This window comes from Nilaparvata lugens, chromosome 5, assembly GCF_014356525.2.
Source record: "Nilaparvata lugens isolate BPH chromosome 5, ASM1435652v1, whole genome shotgun sequence".
Lineage (NCBI taxonomy): Eukaryota > Metazoa > Arthropoda > Insecta > Hemiptera > Delphacidae > Nilaparvata > Nilaparvata lugens.
Window position 1 is genome coordinate 65542362 of NC_052508.1, and position 27121 is coordinate 65569482.

At 34.5% G+C, this 27121-nt stretch overlaps 2 protein-coding genes across 2 annotated transcripts in view; both read left to right on the plus strand.

The window, feature by feature from the left end:
- The window catches only part of LOC111043653 (COP9 signalosome complex subunit 1), a 28957-nt gene extending 17013 nt beyond the window's left edge, over positions 1-11944 (plus strand). The window contains 5 exon segments of the mRNA XM_039429062.1: positions 2033-2138; positions 5253-5341; positions 5986-6115; positions 8250-8384; positions 11245-11944. Coding sequence (XP_039284996.1) covers positions 2033-2138; positions 5253-5341; positions 5986-6115; positions 8250-8384; positions 11245-11334 — 550 coding nt within the window. The 3' untranslated portion in view covers positions 11335-11944.
- A 2047-nt stretch (positions 11945-13991) lies between these two features.
- LOC111043650 (transportin-3) overlaps positions 13992-27121 on the plus strand; it is a 55756-nt gene continuing 42626 nt past the window's right edge. Inside the window, exons 1-5 of the mRNA XM_039429063.1 lie at positions 13992-14300; positions 16060-16263; positions 17598-17822; positions 23343-23498; positions 24860-25023. Coding sequence (XP_039284997.1) covers positions 14184-14300; positions 16060-16263; positions 17598-17822; positions 23343-23498; positions 24860-25023 — 866 coding nt within the window. The 5' untranslated portion in view covers positions 13992-14183. The remainder of the gene's footprint in view (positions 14301-16059; positions 16264-17597; positions 17823-23342; positions 23499-24859; positions 25024-27121) is intronic.

Below are 27121 nucleotides of genomic sequence, written 5' to 3' on the forward strand. Positions count from 1 at the left end.
CTGAGGTCTTAGTTTCGACTCAATTGGCTTTTGTCTGTTTGTTTGTTTGTACCGCAGTTAAAGTAGCAGTTATTGTCCGATTTGGATGAAATTTGGTATACAAGTTCTTTGAAACAAGGCGCAGGAACGTATGTGTAACGATTTTTGATAAGATTTTTAATATAAATTGAATATAAATTGTGCCACTCTAAAATGTGCTGTATTAAATGAATGGTATCGTTGGAATGCTATCGATAGAGGACAAGATTTGTCAGCGGTGAACCTTGAAACGTCTGAGCCGCTCCAAATCATAGGCTACTGTATTTATTGATTGAAGAAAACTTCTCACTTGATTGTACCATTTCTTCCCTTTTCAACACAATATTTCCCTGTTTCATAGATGAATAGTTTCTAGCCCTACCGAACCGGCCGGAGACATCACAGCTTAGTTAGTCAGCTCTTGTTTTCGCTTTAGTATGAGATCGGAAACCGACTTGTGAGCATAAACATTCTGCATAGGCATAACAAGCCGCCATAACATTGAATCCACTTTTCATGAAAAACATTATTAGCAACCTCCTGTCATTGTCACCAACATACCCATGTTATTTAGAATCATTTCAGAGACGATTCATGGTCTAAATTGCCTACTGCATATTCCATTTTTCTGTCAGTTGACCGATTTCTTATAATTAATTGTTAGAAAATTTGTAATATTGTAAATATGGGGACGATATGAAGGTACCTCCTTGAGAGACATTTATAAGTAGATAAGTCATCTATTCGAAAAAAACTTCTTTGATTGGTTCTCGTTAAATTAATAACGATTATCTTGTTATGTAAATGAGAATAAACGTTGTTTTCAATTATAGTTCATCTATGATGAGGAAGGCTTATAACCATTCTTGTATAGAGTACCGGAATCAATGACTGAAGTTTATCAATCTTGATTAGTTACGGAAAACTATTATCTTTATCTAACAACTCTGGCTGACTGCTTCGGCCATGCCAATTTTTGTCAACCATAGAAAGAATATTACTGCATGCTACTACTTCATTGGATAAAATGTAAAGTGTTTATTATCTGATGTAATTGTGTATTAAGGACAATAATATTATTTTCTATTCTATATTCTAATCATGATTAAAATTTAACCGGCTTTTGTGCAACCGGGCTATAGAATTACTATTTATCACTTTTTATGACATTCAATATATATAAAAGTACCTCGCTAATATTTCGTTTGAAATACATTTTTAGAGGATCCTTTAAAAGTTCACTTTCATCATTTTCAAAATATTATCTGTTCAGATTAACATTGTTTCCTAGGAATCTTTTTATCGGTCTAAAAGCGAATGCACACAGCAGCAGATGGACGTATTATGAAGACAGACGGAGGAAAAATCCCTCCCCTGATGTTCAAATGTTGCAACGGACACAGACGTTCGTCTGTGTGCATTATGTCTGGTCACACCTGTATGCAGACGTTTGATTTCTCTCCGTATGTCGGTTGCTGTGTGCGTTCGCCTTAAAGTTGATTTAGATACATACTTCTATTGGAAATTACAAATTTTTAAATGTACTTTACAAACTGTATCTCTTTTTACAATACTCGTACAAATCATTTGTTTCAAATTCACAGAGTTGTGTTTGTTGTAGAACAAACTTCGACAGAAAAAATTACGGATTTTGAAAGCCTACTAATAATGAATAAAAATTAGTGTTTGATTCATTTCTGGATAAATATTTTCTACAGACCGAGAGTTATTACTTTTAACATGAAGAGGCGAAACCAGTTTCTCTTTCCACAGTTTATAAAATGGACAGAGAGGTGAGTGGAGAGGAGTAAGCATGCTGCGCACAATTGGATGCTGACACAAAAGTAGGGAGAATGCTGTTAGGTAGTGGGAGTGATCAGTGAAGAGCATCGGCCTCTCTGTCTTCGAGAGAGAGCCGTGTAAAAAGTAATATCTCTCGGACTATAGAATATTTCAAGCAACGGTTTTGTCTGTTATTTTGTTCTTGAAGTTAATTTATTTTTATTTTTTCCAGTTCATTCAAATTATTCTTAGAATTGGAACCTCAGTTGAGAGATATCATTTTCAAATTCTACGAATCAAAATATGCCTCCTGTCTGAAGCTCTTGGATGAAATAAAGGTAATTATTCTTATAATATACTATCTCCAATACAACTAATTATATCCATGATGTCCTGGAAGAAGTGCAGTTTATGATTCATGCATGTTGAAGTATTGGTTTATCATATCCTTCCTGGTGAGTTGTCATAGTTGATGTTCCCGTGTTACTATTTTCTCGCTGTTATGCACTAAATAACGCGTTTTTGCAAAGGTTAGAATATTTAAATTTAAATATGATTATAATATTGAACGAGCAATTTCAGTTTATATGTATGTATGTCACCGGACCTCGAAAACGGCTCTAACGATTCTCACGAAATTTGGAACATAGTAGGTTTATGATATAAAAATTTGATTGCACTAGATCTCATCTCTGGGATAACTCGCTGAAGGACATTAAAAGGATAAAATGTATCCTTGGAAAAACAGCTGAAAATTGCGTCGTCTGTCGATAATGGAAGTGAGTGTATGGATGTGAGACAAAATTATGCCTCAGTTGTTGAACTATTGCATCCAATCAGCTGATTCTCACGACAAATATTATCCGGCAAGAAATTGATTGACGTGATCCAAAGTTAGTAGACAGAAGGTTGGTCACTCATCTATAGTATTTTAGTTGAAATGCAATTGGAGTGGGGGAACTGCAGTCGTGACGTAGGCTGTAGTACAGAGTAGGCAGAATATCGCATTCTTGAGAATCATACGGTGACGTATAGTCAAATTATATAACACAAACATTTTCTGACATGCAAGATCTGCTTTACAATAATTATCAAAACATTTGAATAATACAAGTATTTTGCCATATAAAAGCAAAAACCCCACCTCCTAACCTTCCGTTTCAAATCCTTAAGGTTTCTTCATCTTCTAGGTCGTGTTTATATTTTGTAGTTTGGCTATACATCAGCTTGTGAATTTCGGGGATGAGATATTTTGATTCTCGTAGAACATGTGCTCGATACCAGCATAATTATGTTCAGTGCATTTATATGAATGAAATTCTTCGGATTTATTGGAATCGGTTTATCGGATTATTGCAATGCATTGGTTTATCAAGATTTTTTATGGGTTAATCCGAAATTATAATAGTATAACGTTGTCTACTAACGCTTTTCCAGCTTATTAACGTTTTCGTGTCACGTTTTTAGATTCTTGAAAAACTTTCAACTTAACTTTATTCATACAAGTTGAATGAACTTGAAGTATTTAACAACATCATTAGAATCAGTGATTCAATCGCTATAAGTATGGAGAATTTTTAAGTTCTAGGTCAATCTTGAGGGGATTAAACGACGATGTATTTGAAGATACAGTGAATAAACTGTATGCTCAGTGTGGTTACTCTATCACTTTTTTACTACACGTGACGTCACGCTGGCGTTTCCCCCACCACTTCGAATCTTTCACCTGTGAGTGATCAACCTTCTGTCTACTAACGTTGGACGTGATCAACATATTTACGTCATCATACATCTTTACTTCAAAAAGTCCAAAATAGTAACTAGATGCTAGGCTATTAATGAAGAATAGTACATGTTATATTAACAAATTTAATATTGTTATATCATTTAGGGCCGATAATATATAATAGGTCGGGATTTAGCTAAGTTCTAGACTTTAAACAGCTGGAATCAGAAAATTGGCTTTCCGAAACGGGGCGTGGTCGTAGTCCACGTTTAAATTAAATTTCTAGAAAATTGAAGAGAAAATAGTGTAAATTCAGCTACTTTGAATTATTCAGGAATGGTTCATTTCGTAAAGCAAAAACGTTTCCAATTATAGAAATGAGGAAATAAAGATTATCATGAAAACTACGATATACCCAGTTTCGAAAAACCATTTTTCTGACTCCAGCTGTTTAAAGTCTAGAACTAAGCTAAATTCCGAGCTCAGAAACCGTCCCTTAATCATATTATCGTATCATTCTAAATATAAACTATAAATATTATAATTTCCTCTTTCGTTATAAATTTTCTGTGTTTTTGTACTCCAGAGCGAAGCTTGGTCCCCCGATATTTTAAATTCTAACTGATCCAGCTCCAACAAAACTTGCTCTCTGGAGATTTCCTTCTCGCTTTACTAACATTTTCTCTATATTCACTCTTGCATCTACTGTTACTGAGTTAGACTACAACCTCAAACTTGAAATTTCAATAATATTTCGAAAAAGATGCAGTAAACAAATTTATTTCGCTTACAGATGGAATTTAATAAAGAATGCATTTATTCAAATTCTAATTAATATATAATTATTATTTAACGAGAATCCTAAATAAATGCTGTAAATCACCCCGAAGACTTCTGCTACTGCAGACATTGACAACAGGGTTAACAGCTAGATGGAAATTCGATGAGAACTACTATCCAAAAATTAGTTGCCAGCCCGGGAATCGAACCCGGTACCTTCCAATTGCTAGTCAGGAATGCTTACCCTTACACCAAACTGACAATCTCTGGATAGCAGCACTCATTTTATACGAAGCCACAGCAGCCAACCAGGTTACAGAAGGAATTCAATAGAGAATGCATTTATTCAAATGCTAATTAGTGCTAATTAGCATTTGAATAAATGCATTCTCTATTAAATTTCATCTGTAACCTGGTTGGCCGCTGTGGCTTCGTATAAAATGAGTGCTGCTATCCAGAGATTGTCAGTTTGGTGTAAGGGTAAGCATTCCTGACTAGCAATTGGGAGGTATCGGGTTCGATTCCCGGGCTGGCAACTAATTTTTGGATAGTAGTTCTCATCGAATTTCCATCGAGCTGTTAACCCTGTTGTCAATGTCTGCAGTAGCAAAAGTCTTCGGGGTGATTTACAGCATTTATTTAGGATTCTCGTTAAATAATAATTATTTTTTCGCGTTTCACAATTGCCTTCTTGAACAAAATTGTCACCAATTGACTAATCCCTGTAATTTTAAAACAATATTATATTAATTATTTCAATTTTGGTTGAACCGTTATATTTTTATTTTTATACTAGCAGGTAACCCGTGCTCCGCAAGGGTCTAATTAAAAACTTGAAGTGGTTTTCTTGTTGATATAGGGAGATTAATATTTTAATCAGATTATTTGTTAATGAGGAGATTGTGATAAAATTCCCAATTGTGATAGAATCAATTTTCATTCACAGGACAACTTGTTCCTCGATATGTACATTGCACCTCATGTAAATACGCTGTACACACAGATAAGGAATCGAGCATTGATACAGTATTTTAGGTGAGTGTTTATTACATTTTTATTCATTATTTCGTTCAAGTTGAGAATAGACTAAATTAATATATCTTGGTTTTACTGCACATCAGTTTTAATATTAGCTGTCTTGATTTTGAAAAATCCTGGCATAAATATTAACTAGGCCTATTCCTATTGAGATAAGGCATTTGAAAATTCTACTACACAAGGGTTGTTTCACTTTCAACAGTTGAAATTGAAATTTATTCAAATCAAATGATTTATTGTCAAAACACAAATTGCCACAACAACGTCAGTATAATTTAGAGCAGTAGCATAGAACAATATTCAGATCATGCGAAATAAAACATGAAAACTGTCATTAAAATTAGTATAAAATAATTCTTATACATTATATATTTCCATTGTTTTCTCATTTTTGGTAAGACAATTGAAAAGCCTAATTGACATATACTCCCAGTTACTGCTATGAAACTATACTCTCTATTGCAATGGAAAAACTTTTATTCGGACAACGTGATAGTGTGTTTATTCTGTGTCATTTGGGGTCCTATTCATGAAACCTTTAGTTGGTTGTGTAAACACTATCACTTTTGATAGAACTAATTAAATATTAGTATATCACTTTATGATGTGTTTAATTGTGCTTATTTCTTATGTATTGCTAGTCCGTACCTGTCAGCTGACATGCGAAAAATGGCAGAAGCTCTAAACACATCCGTTTCTGCGCTTGAAGATGAACTCATGCAACTCATTCTGGATGGGCAAATACAAGCAAGAATTGACTCCCACAATAAGGTACACTCACTTCAAATACCATTAATATTTAAATAATAGGCTGAGCCTGAACCATTTCTCTCCCAAATTTTGCTGAAAATTTAATGTTGTCCAAAGTATTATTAGGTTATGAAATCACACTATTTATATAAAATAATACTATTTTGTTCTATAAAGAACGCTTTATTGAAAGCTCCTCCTACCTTTTTAGCCAAAAAATTGTTTGATTCACTTCTTTAGTTTAATTGATAGATTAAGGAGTTTATTGAAATCGGCTATATTGTACTTGTATGATGTGGCATCTATGTAATTCGAATGATGCAAATAAGGGTGTGATTGGATGCGTTTATGTGCAAGTGCAAGCTTGTTTTTGCATGACCAAGCATGCAGGTGAGATACAAAATCTGGAAACAGCAATAGGAAAACTCACAATGAACGATTGCACTTGCTGGTTGCGTTCAGTGTGAGAAGCTGCATGAAAATCACAAAGTGTTTCAATGGCTCTTTCCAGATTCTGTTTTTCGCCTAATTTGATTTTGTTTGACTGTGCTAAAGTGAGGAGTAGTAGTGTTTGACTGTGAGGAGTAGTCCGTCAAACTCAGATTTTGTTGTTAGGGACTGTATATGTCAATCACTGATAAACGTGAGAGAAGTTAAATATCTAGGTTTTTCAATAGATCGAAGTGGAATGCACATATTGATATGTGTAAAAAAAATGGGATATATTGTTTATAAATTCTACAGAGTAGTGTTGGAGATTTAAAGTTATTGATGTTAATCTATTAGTCTATTCAGTCTATTAGTCTAACTAGTTAGTCTATTCAGCTTATGCCCAATCCATATTTCAGTATGGTATAAGGGTTTGGGGGTGCCTTTGACACTCATTTCAATAAAATAGGGGTGATTCAGAGGCACATACTAAAAGCTGCTCTCCAAAAGCCGAGACGATATCACAGTCACTTATTTATCTCTTTCCTGTATAGGGCTACTTGTAATATAAATATAAAGAAAATAAAAATCTCAGTACCCTTTTTTTAAAATATTTTATCACAACATGTTTCGGTCATTTATGCCATTTTCAAGTGATATCACTTACTTTATGAAGAATTCCCAGTTATGACCGTGAGACAACTCTATATAAAAATTAATACTTAATATCAATAGATCCAAAAATACATTCACTCCATACATTCCAGCTTACAATTTCAGATCGCCATCAAACTACCGTGTTTCCAGGACAGACCTAATAGTATGCCGTAGACAGTTCCCCTATGTAGTAAATAAATTGATCAACCTGTTACCCGAAAATTTAATTATAGATAGCATCACTAAATCAAGTAATAAAAAAATAATAGATTGGATTAATAAACAAAAATGTTTTCACCTAATTCACAACACAATTTGATTTTTTTTCTAGTATTGCCATCAGACTTACATACAGTATAAATATGTGTTTTCCCCACTTTCACCTTGATTGAATTGTATAGTTATAATATTATAGTTTAGCTTACCATGTTGAATAGAAGTTTTTCTATTGGAAGTAATAGTATCGTTTTCTGTTTTGGTATTCGTCACCGGCACTCAAACTGTAGTTTTGCTGGTTTCGCCAAATTAGTATATTATTATGTTTTTTTCATGCATCATCTGACGTACACTTGCACATATACGCAGTCAATGTGATCACACCCTAAGGATGGGGTATTTATTGGTTAGATTACATGACATTAATCAATATTTTTTTTAATAACCATTATCAATTTTAGTTTACATTGAGCTTTATTTTAATGATCTAACTGTACTCATCATCATGCTTCAATGTATCACATCATTCTTCAACCTAATTTTCCGTAAATTTTATACTAAATGTGTTATTCGCAAGTTTAGCCTATTTCGTGATTATAGAATGACTTTTTTATTTGTTGTCAAGGCGAAGATTTTCGCTATGTGTGCTCATGTTTATTAATAGGCTATTAGTAAGTAATTGGTGCGGCACTCTGCGTTGAAGTCTTCTCAATCCATATAGGTTGAGTAGCTAGCTGGATTGCTTCCTCTTCTCAATCCATATACGTTGAGTAGCTGGATTCACCTATGTTGATGTAGTATTGTCTCATGTTTTTCTGCAAATCTTTGTATTGACTATTGATGATTTTTTCAGATATTGTACGCAAAGGATGTCGATCAACGCAGCACAACATTCGAAAAATCGATAACAGTAGGGAAAGAATATCAACGAAGAACCCGTATGCTTATCCTACGAGCGGCTATGTTGAAAAACCAAATCCATGTAAAAGTGAGTTGATTCTAATTAATTTGATCCGTAAAACAACACTTTGTGCCGGTTGCACAACAGCCGGTTAAATTTTAACCGTTGAAATTAATCACGGTTGAAATTTAACCGTCTTTTCAAAAACGCCTTGTCTGATTGGTTCTCGTGAAATTAATCACGTTTAAAATTTAACCGGCTGTTGTGCAACCGGGCCTTTATTTTTTATGTCAACGCTAGTTTTCTTTAAATTTTTTGCTGTATGCTGTCCCCTTAAGCTTTTGCTTGTGTCTGAGTAATAATTGAGATGATCAAATCTATTACCCGAGCGGGATTTGAACCCACGGCCAGGCGCAGTGAATTTACGTCAACTTTACTATTTTCTAAATCATCTAATACTTCTCCCTTTCAGTTATTACTGTCTTTTTTGAACCTCTGCTTCCAAATCAACCTGGGACGTCCGCGATCTCTTCTTCCAAATGACTGATACAATAGAGCCTGTTTTTTCAGCTTTTGTTATTCGCTCAACTTACTGTCCAAATTTTATCAATTTCAGGAGAATTGAGACGAAAATTTATGAGTACTTGTTTGAAGCAACAATGCAAAGCTTCACTTTGAGCTGCTTTGAATTTGGTCGAGTACAACGTTTATAGTGACTGTCATCAGTTTTGCAAGTTGTGTATTATTCCGTGTGGCACAAGAAAACGGAAAATTTGAAGTAATGTCATTTTCATAAATGAATTATTAAAACTAGCAAATTATAAACGAAATGGAATTTTTCAATTCAATGGTAATTTATGTTCCTGTAGTGAGGTCTACGTTATGATGATAATTGAGAAAGATAGTGCAACAATGTTGCCGACCTTTGAAGGCAGCCACTGCCTTCTATTATTGATAATAGCTAATACCGTTATATCTTATGTAATATAAACTGTTCATTCTTGTTACAAATAATCAATCATATTTTATTCGTCATGAAAATGGATTTTTCAATGACTAAATAATACATATTCATAATTGAGATGGAATATTTTGTTAAGGAATTGTAGTTTTTCATTGTTGAAAAAACTATCTGGCAACTTTGCGGAGCTAGAAATGTATATCGCTATCTGCTTTGTCAAATGAGAGACAATGATAGGAACACCATTGTTAATTGATGAATACTGTCATTATTTATTTATTTAGTTATCTATTCAACGATACACAAAACACAAATCGTTAAAATGACTGGAGAAGGACCAACAGGCACAGCCCAAAACTGTTCCTTCGCCGGATTTCGATTCATATATTATGTTCAAAAAGAAGGTTTTGTTTCATTCACTCTTGAATTTAGGTCCAAATTGTTAAAACGTGGAAGTCACTATATAATCAAGTTTCCAAAAGCGTCTCTCCAAGTACCTACTTTTTTAAAATGATATTAGATATATTAGTACTTACTCTCATTTAGCGTTCACATTCTCTTATGAAAATTCTGGGATGATAGTATAGAAAACTAAACGTATTTGATGTAATGACACTGTTTTTCTTTTCAATGTTCTGCTTCAGTGTATGAACTGTTGCTGGACGTTTGCGGTGCACCTTGTCATATCTCCACAAGGACACGTCATAAAATTAATTTGAATTTTAAATTCTGACAAAATGTTTTCTCCATTTTTATAAAATGCTATCAAAGTTTTTGGCACGCTCCACACCAGTCCAATGATCTATGATTACTAATGGCAATGTGTTACTTTACATCAACTGTGCAAAATTTTGAACAACTGCCGACTTTGCAGTGCTGCAAACTGTAACATCAAAATCTCCCGTTTTCTTGCGCTTTCCAGTTTGAAGATTTTATAAGTAAGCCAACTAAGTTGAGGTCCACGTTATAACGGCAGTATTTGATTAACATGTGTGTTGTTATCCTTGTTTATCATTTGACAAAACAGATGGCGCTATCCTTTACGACCTCTGCAACGTTGCCAGACCATCTTTAAACTCGTTTTTCAACAATGTAGGAGCATAATTGACAAAATATTCAATCTCAATTATGAAAAATCGTTATTAAATGATTAAAGAATTTATTGTATTGACGAATAAAAAATAATTATTGATAATTAACAAGAATGATCCGTTAATATTCCATCAGATAAACCGGTATCAGCTATCCTCTATAGAAAACAGGCAAGGCAGAGATCGGCATCGCTGTTCTCCTTTCTTTCTCTGCTGCCATTATAATATATAAACTTCACTATAATAGTCGCTTCATTTTTGTTAAACACAAGATTATTTCATTACCCCGTATTATTTATTGTTTTTTTTTCCTCAAATCAAATCAATTTATTTGTCATTTGAACAAAACAATATATAAATTTCAATAAAAGAAGCATATAACCATAGAGAAACAATAGCATAAGTAGATATCCCATGGTATAGGGTGTTAATGTCGTAACTTTTTCTGTTATCTCAAGCCGATAGTCCACGTAGTTCTTTCCCATAAAGCTATGTGACGCTGGCAGTCTCTCATATTGTGCCATTCATACACTCTCACCCGGCCAAAACAGTAAAAATCTACAGTAATCGGCTTGAGATAACAGTGAAAGTTGCGACATAAACGCCCTATACCATGGGATATCTACTTACGCTATTGTTTCTCTATGATATAACCTAGATTTCAAATCAATTAGAAGTAAGATCCAAAATAAAACATGAATAATAATACAAGCAATGCCAAAACTCAAAACTTGAATATACTATTATTAAGTTTATTGAAATATTTCTCCTTTCAATTATATTCCTATGGCGGCTACCCAGCAAGGAAACCCTGTCCGCTGGGAGTGAGTATCTTTATTAAAATATCTTGAAGATCTTCATTTTTTCTATCTAATTGTTTGCAATTGAATTTCAGAGTCCGAAACGAGAGACAGGTCAAGGAGGGGGGGAACTGTCAGTGGCTCCTGGTAACAGTACCATCTCTCCAGCATCATTGAGGCTCTAAACCCTCAATCTCGCTTGTGAGCCACCTGGCAACATTCTTCATCATTTATGACCCTTTAATATGATTTCATGAATGACAGAATAACTTATATTTGTACACTACTCTCCTAACTTTCAATTTCTTCTCAATTTAATCTTCCTTGAAATGATCAAGCGATGAAGTATTTTGTTTGATGAAATTGTTTTCACACTCTGTGAGAGTGATCTTAATATTGTCATAGCCTGTTTGCAGTTAGATAACCTTCGAACTAGCTATCTTTAAACATTATTTCCTCTGATGATGTGTATTACGAATAAAGTTTAATGTGTTTAATATTCTCTCCCTGTAACTCGTATATATTTTTATATATGTATTATGAAATTGTGAACTCTTTCTTTTTTTGAAATTCATTTATAAAAAACGTTATAATGACAAATATGAGCTGTGTAATTCATTTAATAGTGTAAATGTAGTGTGGATGTTTCTAAAATAATATTATTACAAATTATATCGAGGGAGAATAATTATTCAATTCCGATAGTCACATTAATTTAAACATCAGTAATTCAGTTATAGAGAATTTATTATCGCATAAATACATGTCATCAACTTATAAAATATTCTGGAAAAATCCGGTCAACAGAAGTCTTATTTACACTCTACTTTACTCCTAATTACTGCGTTTAACCGATTATTCATTCTTTTATGAGCGATGAAGGTGGATATTGTTAAAGAGTCGATGTATTTCGGTGTGCAATTCACTTTTCTGCATTTTATTTTGGTTCATAGTTGAATAAAAGTATTTTCAACTCAATGCTTCTTTATTTTTAGGCAGTTGATATATAATGTCTCGTTCACAGCTTTCCTGCTCTTATCAATGGTCATAGATTTAGAACAGTAATTGACGAAATTGTGAAATTAAGCCGTATTTTAAACGCCTTCTGGAATACCTCCTCATTCGTGGAAATTTAATGATGTATCAAAAATTAGAAGTTGGTTTAAATCTGACACAGAAGACCTCAAGTGTTGAAAATAATTCAAATTAATATTTATTTACTAGGTAGTGAACCTTTTTTCAGATACAAAATGCTTCCAGGTTGAGATCATCAACCTTTTGGTAAATTCCGGCTACCTAGCATATAGTGAATATATAATTTTGTCATTTATCTCAACATTTTACAGTTATTAACTTTTAAATAGACATCAGAAAATGTTTCCATTATTACCTAGAGAGACCTAAACGGTAGTTACACTTCCTCATTTTTGAAATACTGTAGGATAAACCAAACAATATTGTATTTAGAGGAGTTCGGCTTTTAAAGTGGTAAACCTTACAACGGCAGTAGCTGGCGCATGGATCTAAACTTATTGACAGATCATCATGACCACCCTATTGACCACAAAGCCAATTGATAAGGGTCAGACCGTATTAAGAGTCGGCAGGGCCGGAATCTCTCCGATTGACTGATAGTATTGTCGCCTGAAAAACGCTTAATGTGGCCTGGGCCTAATTCTATAACTTGTCAATGGGCATTGGCTACCTTTAGCTTGGTTGCACGTACGTCAATTAATTTAAACCGATGATTCATGACATCGTACGCTTTTCTCATTATTGGTTTTGTTAGATTCCGTCATTCAATCACGTTTTAATTTAAGATACATACTTTTCTTTAACGGGTCATCATCTTTGCAGGAGATAATCCTGTTGTTGGGGTTTTCTGATCTTGTGCAGCCTGCACACAGAGACAATATAGTAGCTTCCACTAGCTGCCTCGCGGGTATGCGGAATTGGAGATGTCATGCACATTCTAGTTCTGGACATTTGTCTTATTCTGCGTTCTCCAGGCAGCTACTATTGTCCCTGTGTGTTGGCTGTTTTAGTTATGGTAGAGGACACCTCGCCATGAATACAAAATTTTATACCTACGTCTGTTAAATTGAACCACGGTCAAGTGAGGTATTTTGAGTGTATTAAGCAAAGACAGCAAATGAACAAGTCAGGCAATCTCTTCACTCAACACCGATTTATTTAATAGACACCACAGCCCGAGGCCATAAAATGGATAAAATTGGTACCGGTACCGTATTGTTTCTACAGATTATTCTATGGTGTGTGTGGTGGCAGTAATAAGCTACCATATATCTTGTGAGTAGCATCCTTTGTACATTGTATGTGAGCTGGTCACAGTAAACTTTAAAGGAAACTGTAAAAAGTTCCTCTTTTTTATAAAATTAACATGTTTTTTTTCTGAATGCAATTATTAAAACCTGTACGACTTGTGACTGTCATTAGCTTTGCAAAGGTTGTGTAATTTAGATACCTGTTAGTATTAGTCCTTGCTACATGTTTCTCAGCAAGATATATATACAGTATTTCTGACAGAATGAATTTAAATGTTATTTCTCAATCCAAGATTGTCGAGCAAGATTTTTATATTTTTGAATTTCCCGCACTGATTTGAATGCTGCTCAGTAATGACCCAGTTTGTCGTCAACCCACTTAGACTTCTCGAATAAATAAAAAAATCTTGAAAAATATAGAAGACAATAATTACACGGACTCAGTGATTCATATTTATCATTCATGAAACAAATTTTATTGATTTTTTAACAAGTAAATATAATCTTTCTTGATTTGCAAACATATATTAAATCGGGAGGGTGACTTTAGTTTTTACTTTTCAGTGGGACTAGACAGATCACAGATGGCAAACCTGTTTACGACAAACAGATTCAATCAACATGGAGTTGGTTAATTAAAATCTAATTTCCCGGCATAACTTAATAATTGAACTTAATTGAGGAGTCTATCCTCAATTAATAATCTTTGTTTCTTTAATGAAGTAGAGATAATTATATTTTTATCCGTAATGGAAAACATCCCTAGCATAGAAACTGTTTACCAAGCAGTTCATACCTTGTATCACAATCCAGATACTACTGAAAAAGAAAAAGCATCTTTGTGGCTTGGAGAACTTCAAAAATCGGTAAGTCTTTTTATCTTAAATTTATTCTTAGTATCATCATCAATAAAAATAATGTATAATTGAAAGGAAACTGTGTGTATATTATACTCAATTAGACATGTGCTAGATGTGGTGTTGATTTTCTGTTGAACTTTGGATTGGGTTTATTTAGTTATAATTTAAATACCTTACTTTTTTGTTATGATTGCCTAAAAAATAATTTTTTATAAATTGTTTTGGTACGGTAACAACTCTTTATTGATAAACAACAATTTATGATATTAAAATCATAGGTTAGGCTGTTATACTCAATATACCGTAGTCATAGATAACCTACTTGCTTATAGTCAGTATTATTGTCATGAATTAGTCATCTTTGATAATATTTCCTTATCATTTACATAATTATTTAATTATTATTTAGGAGACAGTTGTATGTAGTGTCCATTTTATAGATATTGGAAATATCGAATGTAGCACTATATTCAATAATAACCTAACATTACTGATAAACTGAATAATAATAATGGTTCTGTTCATAACACTGACATGCCGCCAGGGTATGTCCATAAGATAACACGTCAAGAAAAAAACCAACAAGTCCACAAAAATGGGCAGTCAGAACAGAAAGTAAAACAAATTCACACAAAAGAAAAAGAAGAATTTTGTATAATACATGAGCTAGGACTTTGAGTTTGTCACACAACGTTCTCCTCTAGAACCAGCCAATTATTATGGTGTACGTGGAGCAGTCCTCACCACATTCAGATTCTGTAGTCTGTATAAAATAAGTTATAAAAGTAAAATAAGACTCAGCCCTCCATCCGAAAAAATCAAGTTTAATCTAATGTCACGTTACCAAACGTGAATCAGTGTTTCTTGACATAATTTAATATAAAATAATAAACCTATTTTTGCACAATTTCTATTTAAATTTGGGAAATGAACAGTTTTGGGCTTTAAGCCTGTTGTTCCTTTTCCAATCATTCATAATTGAGAATGATATTGTATGTATCAATGTATAAATAAATGAATAAATAAATAATTCATAATGTCATCTTCTACGACAAGAACCAAGCCAGGTCCAGCAGTTACAGTCAATTCAGATCTCTGGACATGTATGTGTACTGTAGTCAGACATAACTATAAACATGTTAAGTTAACTCAATCCTTGGCACTTCAAAATTATTGTAATTTTGGTTGATGAAAATCTACTTTCCTCCTACACTCATGGTATCTATACCTGTCTCTACCATCGTAGCTATACCTGTCTCCACCATGGTAGCTATACCTGTCTCTACCATGGTATCATGGTACCTGTCTCTACATCCATTCCATTAACATGAAATTATGGTATTTCTATGAAGCTTACAAGAGAGATTTTATTAAATTTTTAATTTTTTTTGATTTCCTGACGATTTACTTAATTTGCAAAAACAAATATTTGTTATCCAGGCTCTATATATTATGTTGTGTCATAGAGAAAAGATAGCATAAGAGAATTTATCCGATGGTAAAAGACCGTTATGTTTCAAATTTCAAGCCGATATTCCTAGTAGTTGTTTTTGGTGAAGTTATGTGATGCTGTTAGTTTCTCATACTGTGCCGTTCTTACACTTTCTCCCCAACAAAACACTAATAACAGACAGTAGTCGACAGCAATGTTCTTTAACTTTAGTACATATCCTATACAAAGGGATATCTTCTTATTCTATATTTTATCTATGGTTATACTGACTACAAACGTGTAAATAACAAAACATACGTACTGATTTTTCAGGTTTGTGCTTGGAAAATAGCAGATGAACTATTGCACAGACAGGGAGATGTCGAGTCGTGCTATTTTGCTGCGCAAACAATGCGCACCAAGATTCAATACTCATTCCATGAACTTCCACTCGAATCTCATGGATCGTTACGTGACTCACTTCTGGAACACATTTCCAAAGTTACTGAATCAACAAGTTCAGTCATTGTTACTCAGGTATGACACATATTTTCTCACACATCAATTCACTGCAATTACTCTAATAAATGGAGTGATCCGTGGTCTAGTGGATAGAGAACTTGCGTAGCAGCATAGAGATCCCGGGTTCGAACCCTCTCACAACCAAAAGTTTTTTAACCAGATCACTCCCGTGTTATCGGATGGGCACGTTCAATTGTCGGTCCCGGCTGAAGTATGACAGTCGTAAGTCCCATTGACGGCTCAAATTATATATTTCAGGCGGTGGGACCTTCCCGCAAGGGACTCTCCTCCAACAAAAGACATACGAATTTACTTTTCACTCTAATAAATTATGTAAGACAGCTTGGAACCTGGTCAAGTCCACCACTGAATCTAACTGTCAGAAATTGAGACCTAAAGTAACATTTTCTTGAATAAATAAATTTTACCAAGTAGAAATATCACCATCACAACAACACAAAGATAGAAAGCATTTTCTTCATTATATTTCTTGGATTTCCTCATAATTTCAAATTATCAATTATTATAAATATAAAGAAAAATAAAAATCTCAGTACCCTTTTTGAAATATTTTATCACATGTTTCGGACATTTATGCCATTTTCATGTTGTGATAAAATATTTCAAAAAGGGTACTGAGATTTTTATTTTTCTTTATATTTATATTACAAGTAGCCCTATACAGAAAATAGATAAATGAGATGGCATATCAATTATTATGTTGTATAACCACTTTTGTTGTGTGACAAAAAATATAGCTTTCTCTTGAATAATAGATTACCGAGCAGATCTGACCTGAAATTTTCTATAGACCTCATACGTAGCCTACTGTAGTTTGAATTCACGTTGAAACAACGCTTTCGAGGGCCGGTTTCCGAGCTCGGGATTCAGCTAAGTTTTAGACTTTGAACAGCTGCAGTCAGAAAATTGGCTTTCCGAGACGGGGCGTGGTCGCAGTTTTTATTATAATCTTTATTTTCTCATTTCTATAATTGGATAATAATTTTCCTTGACGAAATGAAACATTACTAAATAATTCAAAATAACTGAAACTTTACACTATTTTCTCTTTATTTTATTCTGTGCTCAGTTTTCTAGTTTTTCGAAATTTAATTTAAAATATTAGGTTAAATCAAATTTAAATTAATTTTAAATTAAAATTAAATTTATCGTTAGTCGTTTTACTGCGACTACGCCCCGTTTCAGACTACAGCTGTTTAAAGTCCAGAACTTAGCTAAATCCCGATTCGGTAACCGGCGGCCCATAGTTGATTTACTTGCAGGATGACATATTTTCAAGTGTCAAATTCGAGAATGTACTTTTGTTGAGCGAATACCTATTGTTGCAGTTATGTGTGGCGTTGGCTGACCTGGTTCTACAAATGACCTCCTGGCAGAAACCAGTATTAGATTTGATAAACAAATTTGGATTGACAAATCTCCTCCCCTTACTAGAAATATTGACCGTACTACCCGAGGAGGTGAACTCTCGAACTCTTAGACTAGGATCGAATCGCAGACATGATATCCTACAGGAATTGAGAACATGTGTTACTCCTGTATCTGACTACTTGGTAAGTTTCAGTCAATTTTCCTCTCTTCTATACTAAATAATAGTTCTAATATTTATCCATTTATTTTCACAGTTATATCTATTTTCAATCGATCTGTTCATCCCGCTCTGAAACTAAAAGAGTTGAGCTGGATTCGCTCATAACAGTGACAATGAACAGTGAAAATAACTGGAGTTTCAAAAAGAATGACCCAATTTTAAACAGTTATATTTCATTTTTGAACAATTAATTACGACATAGCAGTTAGGTATTTATACAGGGTGTTTCAGAAGTAGTGTCGAGAATTTTAGGGTATTGTACCTGGATGCTAGGAGACTACAAATGTCATATTTGAAGTGTCCAAAACTCAGCGGTTATCCTTATAGCTGCCATTTTGTTTTTTTCACTTAAAAATTTTTATCTCAAGAACGAAATGTTGTATTGATCTGAAATTTGGCATGAATATTTATGCTATAAAGACTCGACTATAAAAAATAAAAAAAAATTTTTTCGTTGAAATTTTCCAAAAGGCGGCCATTTTAAATTTTTGATGGCGAATATCTCGAAAACCGTCCATTTTACAGAAAATTTACAAGAGACAAAAAAGTTAGCAAATTTTTTCACGATTCCAATGATACCTGATTTATTAAGATTGGTCAAAGAATAACAGAGAAATTAATTTTTTTCGATGGTTTACGATGGTTTTCAGATGATAATGTTTGTCTTGTAAAAGTATTGTTGTTTCATTAAAAGTAAAGAACCAGATGTAGTGCTTCCTATTTCTTAGTCTCACGTTTCCTAGGTCTTATTTCTATCTTAAATTTCCAGTTTCAATATTTTCTTACGTTGCTTCTACACAAATTTTTAATTATTGTAATGGAATTTAGTTCGCTGGAGTACACCGATATTCACTTCATGTATGGAGCAGCTCTGGCAATGCGACCGAAGCAAGAAGAATGTATGCAGCTGCATTTCCAAACCGCCGTCTCCCTTCTGACAAGGTGTTCACAAGAACTCACAATCGGCTGAGAGAAGTTGGTTCATTTGAACGGAACAGGGTAATTGCTGGTAGGCCTCGAGCAGTTCGAAATGTTGCTTTTGAAGAGGAAGTATTGCAGAAATTCGATTTCAATCCTAGAACGAGTACGAGAGCAGTTGCAAAGCAAATCAATTCAAGTGCTTCTTCTGTGTGGCGTGTACTAAACAAGGGAAGACTTCACCCCTTCCGCTTTCAAAAAGTTCACTCATTGGTTGAACGCGACTATGAGCCAAGAGTAAACTGTGCCCGTTGGTTTCTTCAGCAAGACATTATCCAACCAAATTTTCTAGAAAATGTGTTATTTACCGATGAGTCCAGCTTTACAAGAGAAGGAATCTTCAACTCTCGCAACAGTCACGTCTGGGCCTTAGACAATCCTCATGAGGTCAAAGTGCGTGGTTATCAGCATAGATTTTCGCTGAATGTTTGGACGGGTATCTTAGGTAATCGCGTGATTGGACCATACATTCTTCCTAATCGTCTGAATTCTCCCACGTACATTACTTTTTTAAGAGACATACTACCAGAACTTTTGGAAGATGTGCCTCTTGCAAACAGATATAATATTTGGTTTCAACATGATGGTGCCCCTGCTCATTTCGGAAATGTTGTTACGGACTTTCTGAACATGACCTATCGTCAGCGGTGGATTGGGCGGGGTGGACCAGTACCGTGGCCCGCACGTTCACCTGACCTCAACCTTTAGATTTTTTTTTCTGGGGCCATATGAAAGACCTTGTTTACAGCACGCCAGTAGAAAATCGTTAGAGCCGTTTTAGAGATCGGTTGGACATAAATAAATACGCGGATAAATAAATATATACAGAAATTGCTTGCTTAATATAATAGGATAATAATGCAAACATTTATCCAGTTATTTTCACAGTTATATCTATTTTCAATCGATCTGTGCATCCCGCTCTGAAACTAAAAGAGTTGAGCTGGATTTGCTCACACCAGTGAAAATATAATTTCCATAAGTTATAATGTTATTACTTGTACTCACTTAGCTGGGCTGTGTGGGAATAGTCCGATTAGAACTCGTAGGAATCATATTTTCACTGTCACTGAGTGCGCCACTACCCTCTTACTCCAATACTGTTACTTTCTTTGGATTGTCTCTTTCGATTCAAAAATACTTGCATTTTTTTCACATTACATCTACACTTGAGTAAATCTTTCACTTTCTACTGTGAGATCCACGTTATAATGGCATTATTTTATCAACATTGGTGTTGCTATCCTTGTCTATCATTCCACAAAGCAGATAGCGCTATCCTTTTCTAGCTCCGTAATGTTGCCGTATTTTTTTTAACAATGTATAAATAGTATTCGTTATAAAAATAATTCAATTCAATTATAAAGTTTATCGTTCAATCATTGAAGAATATATTTTCTTTACAATTAAAATATAATTGTTTATGAACAGTTGATATATTATTATTACATCAGATATACTGGTATCAGATATCTCCTATAGAAGGCAGTAACAAGGCAAAGAATCGGCAACGCTGGTCCTCTATCTTTCTCCACTGTCATAACGTGGACCTCACTATAGAACATGCTTAAATTCAACTAAAGTTTGTTCTAAAATGCACTCTCCATTCTCAAATGTATTTTTCAGGTTTGATAATTAACTTAATTATTGAATTCACTAAAATTAGTGATATTATATTGTATAATAATATTTCTATTCTCTCTCTCTCTCCAATGGCGCTACAGCCCAAATCGGGCTCTGTCTTCAACCAAAATACGCCTCCATCCATTTATCTAACGCCGCTCTCTTCCATCCCCTCAATTGTAACATTTCATTAGCATCCTTCTGAACTCTATCCTCCCATCGCTGCCTTGGTCTCCCTACAGGTCGTCTTCCTCCAGGCTGACCAACTAACACTTTCCTTGGCACTCGTGTTTCAGGCATTCTTTGCACATGCCCTGCCCATCGGAGGCGCATCAATTTTATGTGGGCCGATAATTGGGGCTCTGCATAAAGCTCTTTCAATACAGCATTCGTACGTATGCGCCATTGTTCATCCTCGCAAACCGGTCCATAATTCTTCTCAGGTTTTTTTCTCTCAAACACATCCAAGATACCTGCTGTTCTGGCTGTGATAGTCCAAGCTTCACTACCGTAGCAAACCACCGTTCTTATTATACTCTTATAGAGCCTCATTTTACATATCCGGTGTACATTTTTATTCTTAAATATGCTCAGTAATGAGAAAAATTTGCGATTGGCGGCAAGGATACGTTTTTCAATTTCTTTTTGCTCCTCATTACAATTGGTCACACAACTTCCCAAGTACGTGAAATTGTCAACTACTTGGTAATTCTTCCCACCACATTCCAGAAATGGCCCAAGCCGATTCCTGTTATGTCTTGATTGGTTGAATACTTTTAATATTTCTATTACTCTATTTGATTTATTTTACATTTTAATGGATTATTTTACATCAGATATACCGGTATCAGCTATCTTCTATAGAAGGCAGTGGCAAGGTAAAGAATCAGCAACGCTGTTCTACTATCTTTCTCCACTGCCATTATAACGTGGACCTCACTGTAGAAAATTGATCAACTTGCAACGTTGGAATCTTATATTTCAATTTATTTGAATTTACAGAAAGCCTGTCTCGTGAATCAGGGCGACAACACACTTATTCAAATGCTAATTTTGCGGTGTTTCACATCTTAGGTAATCGCGTGATTGGACCATACATTCTTCCTAATCGTCTGAATTCTCCCACGTACATTACTTTTTTAAGAGACATACTACCAGAACTTTTGGAAGATGTGCCTCTTGCAAACAGATATAATATTTGGTTTCAACATGATGGTGCCCCTGCTCATTTCGGAAATGTTGTTACGGACTTTCTGAACATGACCTATCGTCAGCGGTGGATTGGGCGGGGTGGACCAGTACCGTGGCCCGCACGTTCACCTGACCTCAACCCTTTAGATTTTTTTTTCTGGGGCCATATGAAAGACCTTGTTTACAGCACGCCAGTAGAAAACGAAGAAGACCTTGTGGCAAGAGTGGTTGCTGCAGCAGGTGCCATTCAAGATGATGAAAATGATTTTATAGCAGTTCGACGGTCCATGATTGAAAGGTGCAGACTGTGTAATCAAGTTGAAGGACGGCATTTTGAGCAATTGCTGCATTAGTATCAGTGAACCGATTTGAGTGAAATTAATATTTTTCAATGTAAAATAAAATTTGGAGGAAAGTTATTCTTGTATATTTCTGTAATAAGAACGGTTTTCATTAAATTATAAAAAAAATTAATATTGATCTTTAAATGGTGAAAAGTGGTCATGCATGCAGTACGAAAAAAATTAATTTCTCTGTTATTCTTTGACCAATCTTAATAAATCAGGTATCATTGGAATCGTGAAAAAATTTGCTAACTTTTTTGTCTCTTGTAAATTTTCTGTAAAATGGACGGTTTTCGAGATATTCGCCATCAAAAATTTAAAATGGCCGCCATTTTGAAAAATTTCAACGAAAAATTTTTTTTTATTTTTTATAGTTGAGTCTTTATAGCATAAATATTCATGCCAAATTTCAGATCAATACAACATTTCGTTCTTGAGATAAAAATTTTTAAGTGAAAAAAACAAAATGGCAGCTATAAGGATAACCGCTGAGTTTTGGACACTTCAAATATGACATTTGTAGTCTCCTAGCATCCAGGTACAATACCCTAAAATTCTCGACACTACTTCTGAAACACCCTGTATAAATAAAAGCTATTAGCTTCTACTTACATTAGTGTAGCGCTTTCGGACACTAGGCCCTTCATCAACACTCAACACAAACTACTAAGACAGCATATTAGCATTGACAGCCCAACACATCTGAAGAACAGCACAGACCTCATTGAAAAAATAAAGGACTTAGATATACCTTATAACTCTACACTCTGTTCCTTTGACATTTTAAACCTGTACACAAACATCCCAGTGAAAAAAAATCCTTTTCAAGTAAAATATAATTGTTTATGAACAGTTAATATATTATTACATCAGTTATACTGGTATCAGATATCTTTTATAGAAGGCAGTGGCAAGGTAAAGAATCGGCAACCCTGGTCCTCTATCTTTCTCCACTTTCATAACGTGGACCTCACTATAGAACATGCTTAAATTCACCTAAATTTTGTTAAAAAATGTTCTCTCCATTCTCAAATGTTTTTTTCAAGTTTGATAATCAACTTAATTATTGTATTCACTAAAATTAGTGGTATTATATTGTATAATGATATTTCTATTACTCAGTTTGATTTATAATTGATTATTTCAGTCTTATTCTATAAATAAATAAATTTTACATCAGATACACCGGTATCAGCTATCTTCTATAGAAGGCAGTGGTAAGGTTAAGAATCAGCAACACTGTTCCACTATCTTTCTCCACTGCCATTATAACTTGGACCCCACTATAGAAAATTTATTAACTTGTAACGTTGGAATCTTATATTTCAATTTATTTGAATTTACAGAAAGCCTGTCTCGTAAATCAGGGCGACAACACACTTATTCAAATGCGAATTTTGCGGTGTTTCACATCATGGGTCTCTGTTCATGGAATTACGTTACCAGAAATTGCCGATAATCTCGTTGTAGCAAACGCTTTCCACGTATTAGCGAATCATCAGGTAAGTTTTCCATAGAATGCTATAATATTGCTATTTGAAATATTGCAATTGTTGAGCTTTTTACTAAAATTTTACTCCCAAACCCAATATTGAATACATTTCAACGGGTTTCTGAATTCTCGTTGATGCATTTGTACCACTTAGTCTTGGGCTCAACTCATACTGGCTCGACTAAAATCGTACGTCTCCAGTCGAGGAGACTATAGTCTCTCGACCTTACGACTTTCTTGCTCATTGTTGCTACTCCATTTTCTAACCTTACTTTATTGAAAATATAAGATCCAATTCGTCACTACTTAGCATGTAAAAACATTTATAATAATTATTATGAATATATTGTCTTATAAGATTCTTATTATTGTGTTATCTAAAATGATAAAACATCACTCTCATCTAACATAACCTCACTTTTATTAAATATGCATGGTACTATGCAGAAGAATAGTACCATAGCCACCTCTAATACGCGGCCTAGGATATTGCAAAGTCGCAGTGTAGGTCTAGAATCTAAAACATGATTGGTGAAAAAGATCAGCTGGTATTTTTAAAAATCTTTTTCACCAATCATGTATTAGATTCTAGGTCTACACTGCGACGTTGCAATATCGTAGGCCGCAGCCTTGTATTAGAGGTGGCTATGATAGTACACATAGTATGCATGGTACACATGCAACTTAAATCGAGGCTCGACCATTATTGTCTTATCTAAAATGCTAAAACATCACTTTCATGAAACATAATCACACTTTCATTGAAAATGCACGGAACTAAGACAATCTAAGTCGAGGCTCGACCAACATGTCGAGTCGAGGCTCGACCAACATGTCAAGTCGATGCTCGACTCAGTCTCACAGTAGCGAGGTCGCGGAGACTAGAGTCGACTGGTCTGAGTGTCACCATTTGAAAACACATGCTGCGTCGAGAAGAGACTAGATTCGCAGTCTCTTCTCGACCTGAGTCGCGTAAGTGTGAGTTGAGCCTTACTTGAGCTTACTTTTGTCGTGAAAGGGTCAGCAATTGACCTTCAAACGTTATTAAAAAACACGTAAGTGTAGTTGTCCATAAACAAGTGGATTTTCATTTTGTAGCATAAGGTAAAACGTCTTATTTTATAATGTATCAAGTATGTTTAGTTTGTTAAATTTTTTTATTATATAGTCAGTCATCCATTTTAAACTAGAAGTAATATATTGGCATCCAGTGTCCCAATTATTATGAGAGAAATAGAGTTCTCACTATTTCAATCGTACTTTTACTGCAGCATTGGAAAACTTAATCTTTACTCGCCCAATTCTGATGGAGATGTAATGATGCTATTTATGTACCGGCCACTAAACGTGTATTTGTCGCTATGATTGCAGTCTGAGAATAAACTGCATGAAGCGGCCTCGGATTGCGTCTGCGCACTGCTTCAAAGCCTGGAGGACAACAATAATCAGCAATCATTGGAAGCGCAATTGTTCCAGGGCGTCGTTAGTTTGGAACAAGCTTATCACATGTCCGTTGCTCACGAAGATTTGGAAAAGTAAGCTATTTTCTTATTTTCCTTTCTTTTTCAATTCATTTATTCATTAATTATTGATAGACATAGGTCGATTCATTAGGGCGGCGCTCAAACCCACTTCCATTCATGTGTTTGTTATTCCATTAAATAATTTCATAATCATTGCCAGAGGCGGGGCTCGAATAAGATGATAAGATTATTTACTTATTCAAGTTAGATTCGCATGCAACAGTGACAATGAACAGTGAAAATATAATTCCCATAAGTTTAGATGGCTGAGTGGGAATAGTACACAAATATCGCACACGACAGTGAACAGTGAAATAGTTATTTGTGCAACTAGTGCGCAAAGTGACAGTTTGCTGCACCGAAAGAAAGGCGAGGGCGGAATGGTTTCTTGAGTGCAGCAGAGGAACTTTGTGCACGTATTTCACATTAAGTTTTTCCTACAGTTACCATTGAATATGAAAAGTGGGTAATTATGGGTAAAATTGCCTGAAATGCATCAAATGTTTTTCTGTGTAATTTTATTATTGATAAAAACCTTAATCCTAAAATCCTAAAGTCCTCGTTGTCCTTGGTTATAATATATAATGAATAATAATTAGCGCGTTGTGCTTCGTTGCACCTCTGCTCACTATAGCAGCCACAGCAGTCACTGTTACCAACTTCATTTTGATTTTGCTGCACTGTTGCTCCATATAACCTACCAAGTATTTTGCGTTGCCATGTTGCAAATCTGGAGTGCAGAAAAATTTTTCCCGCACTAGAGCGGAAAAGTGATTCTTTGCGTTCTGTAATCAGTGCAGCAATGGCCACTTTTCAACGTAACTGTAGGAAAATTATATTTTCACTGTTCACTTTCGTGTGCGAATCCAGCTCTACTGACTCCATACATTACAATATACACAGTTGATCTTGATGGCAGCGCGATCACTTTCTTTCTGGCAATTAACCTAATCATTTTTATAATAAATTTATTAAAATTCAATAATCTCAGTATATTTTATATTTACGTATTTTGTTTTTACTTGACAAACAGTGAAGAGAGTGTAGAACTCGGTAGCAGTCTGGGTGAGCTCTGAGCTGGCTTTACTAGTCTAGTGCGTGGACCACACTGTTGGCAGTGTTGCCACATTGAAAATCCTACGTTCAGCACTGCAATCCCTACAGAGAAAATGGCAACATAGGAACGGCTGACTCACTGCTTAAGGGACACCAGCTTTCGTTCTAGAACTAACCTAGAATGCTTAGTCAATTATAATTTGTGTGCACGATATAATAGTGAGTGATATGTGTGAAATTTGCCTCATCAAATCAACTTCAGTGTGATTTAAGTGCGTTGAATTAGTGTTAATCAAATTAGTTTTATGGACAATTTGGGAATAGTTATTTGAAAATGCTTGTGAGTGCAAAAATGCTTAGCCCGCCAAGACTGTTGAATATTACTCAGTATGATAAGAATCAGAGATTAGAATATGAGATTTGAGAGTTAAGTGTAAGAAAAGGGCCGGCTGCGTCCTAACTTTGCCCTCCTAGGTTTTTATTAAGGCAGCTAATCAATCAATCTTAATTAAAGAAAGAATGTTATATGTTGAATACTATGACGGAATCAATCTTGAATGGTAAGTTAGGCTTTATTTTTTGTATTTTCCCCAATTATCAGATTTAAAAAAAAAACTGTATTCGATAATATATTATTCAGTTATGTGGATGAGAGGGGAGGTGTTGGTTTTCACAAATTTTCAAGTCAGATCATAGCATTGATCGATTTATTGATTGCTCTATCAAGGGCAGAGTGAATACTCTAGGTTTTTTCATCACAACCCTATTAATGGGAGAGAAACATCAGGGTTTACTCGAAACGGTTCCTTAATTTCCCGAATTTGGATACAATAGAATCGTAGTCCAAAACTATAGTGAGGTCCACGTTATAATGGCAGTGGAGAAAGATAGGAGAAAAACGTTGCCGATCCTCTGTCTTGTCAAAGTTAATTTAACTGTCTCCTCTGTCTTGTTAATTTACCATCTATAGACAGTAGCTGATACAGGTTTATTGATGTAATATTAACGGTTCATTCTCGTTTAAAATAATGAATTATATTTTATTAAGCAAGAA